Raw genomic sequence first — 1,904 nt, forward strand, 5'->3', positions numbered from 1 at the left:
GTTAAGTCAGTTAGTAAATAAGGACTGATTGTGTAAATTTGTAACATAAAGGACCATTTAAGTAAATATTAAACACCACCACCACTAGCCCTGCCACCACCACCGCCACCACCGCCACCACAGCCCTGCCACCACCACCACTCCGCTGCCACCACCACCACCACCGCCACCACAGCCCTGCCACCACCACCACTCCGCTGCCACCACCACCACCGCCACCACAGCCCTGCCACCACCACCACAGCCCTGCCACCAGAATTTGATGAAATTTTGGTGGCACTTCCTGTGAGTTTAGTTCATTAATTTATCCGCTTGCTTGCTTAACATGATTAAGAAACTACTGCTAAATGATTGTTCTCTATTTCAGCATTTTTGGGTTGCTATCTCAATGGGATTCTTTTTTGTTGGTACCGTGTTCACTATTCGAAAGCTGTCTGGTAATATTCTTCTTAAACGACTGTCCTAACTCTTAAATATATATATTCTATGAAATTCCTAAAAACTGCAATGGGTCTATTCTCTTCCATTTAGCAGGTGACACAAGTTCTTTAAGCTGGTGGGATGTGTTCTTGTATTTCGGGTATAGTCTACTTTGTAACTTTATATTTTAATGATTTTTCATCTTTGCATCTTATATATTTTAGCTATTCTAACACGTTACGAATTCATGCTTTACAGAATTGCAGAGTGCTTTGTGTTTCTTGTTTGTACAAAGTGGTGTAATCCACTAACTCATACAAATTCTCAAATACGTGTAGGAAGCTCATCATCAAGGGCTATTAGATATCTCGATTGGAACAGTGATGTAACGGAGTCCACCGAGGATATCTCCGAAAATAGGTTGTGTGGTCTACAAGACACAGTTTGCATTGTCATGAAAATTCTAATCGTCGGTTTTCAAATCCTCCTTTGTATGCACTTGGAGGGTAAACCTGCTGCTGCTAGACTTGTCCGTCTTCCTGTTGTCTTCTCTCCCGTATTGTTAGTGCAAGGATTAGGAGTACTTTTTGCAACATCTAATTTGGTCGAGAAAATTCTTCCTGGGGTCGGTACTAGAATATACTTTACATATGCTACTAGAGCTCGTGATTCCCTTGGTTGTTTGCAACGCCGCTTCAGGTAAACTCGTTTACACATAAATTTGTTGACTCAGGTTATGTTTTATTTCAATGGGGTCATGGGTTAATCATCCAATATGTATTTAATTGCATAAGCCCTCCTAAATTGATAAAAGAAAAGCATTTTCCAGTCAGCCAACTTGTTTTGACCCATTTTGCCACCTCACCATTCTTAACTTGTACCGTGTAGGCTGTTTAGTCGGTGGTCAACTGAGGTGCTTCGACGGTGGTCAACCAAGGTGCTTCGTCGGTGGTCAACTGAGGAAGGAAGCCGGGAAGAACAAACACAAAATAACCACAATGGGTCTTCTGGGCAAGTTCATTTTCTTTATTTTTCGTAGCTAATTATTATTCTGTCATTCTATCTGCTTATTCCGCATGTGGTGGCAGGGCTGTGGTGGTGGTGGCAGGGCTGTGGTGGCGGTGGCGGTGGTGGTGGTGGCAGCGGAGTGGTGGTGGTGGTGGCAGGGCTGTGGTGGCGGTGGTGGTGGTGGTGGTGGCAGCGGAGTGGTGGTGGTGGCAGGGCTGTGGTGGCGGTGGTGGTGGCAGCGGAGTGGTGGTGGTGGCAGGGCTAGTGGTGGCGGTGTTTAATATTTACTTAAATGGTCCTTTATGTTACAAATTTACACAATCAGTCCTTATTTACTAACTGACTTAACTGGGTTATGATTTTTGGACTAAAATGGCACCTTTCCAGAACGTGGGGGACGAAAATGGCGCATTTTTGAAAAATGGACTGAAATGGCCAAAGTGACCAAACCACAGGGACAAAAATGGCAGTTAACT

At 44.1% G+C, this 1,904-nt stretch overlaps 1 protein-coding gene across 1 annotated transcript; it reads left to right on the forward strand.

The window, feature by feature from the left end:
- Positions 1-260: 260 nt before the first annotated feature.
- LOC110866350 lies at positions 261-1,482 on the forward strand. The gene is made up of 5 exons (XM_022115525.2): positions 261-285; positions 368-437; positions 535-580; positions 679-1,119; positions 1,309-1,482. The coding sequence occupies exons 2-5, from the start codon at positions 389-391 to the stop codon at positions 1,457-1,459; spliced, it is 687 nt and encodes a 228-aa protein (XP_021971217.1). The 5' UTR covers positions 261-285; positions 368-388; the 3' UTR covers positions 1,460-1,482.
- Positions 1,483-1,904: the final 422 nt, after the last annotated feature.

This window comes from Helianthus annuus, chromosome 7, assembly GCF_002127325.2.
Source record: "Helianthus annuus cultivar XRQ/B chromosome 7, HanXRQr2.0-SUNRISE, whole genome shotgun sequence".
NCBI classification, from domain to species: Eukaryota; Viridiplantae; Streptophyta; class Magnoliopsida; order Asterales; family Asteraceae; genus Helianthus; species Helianthus annuus.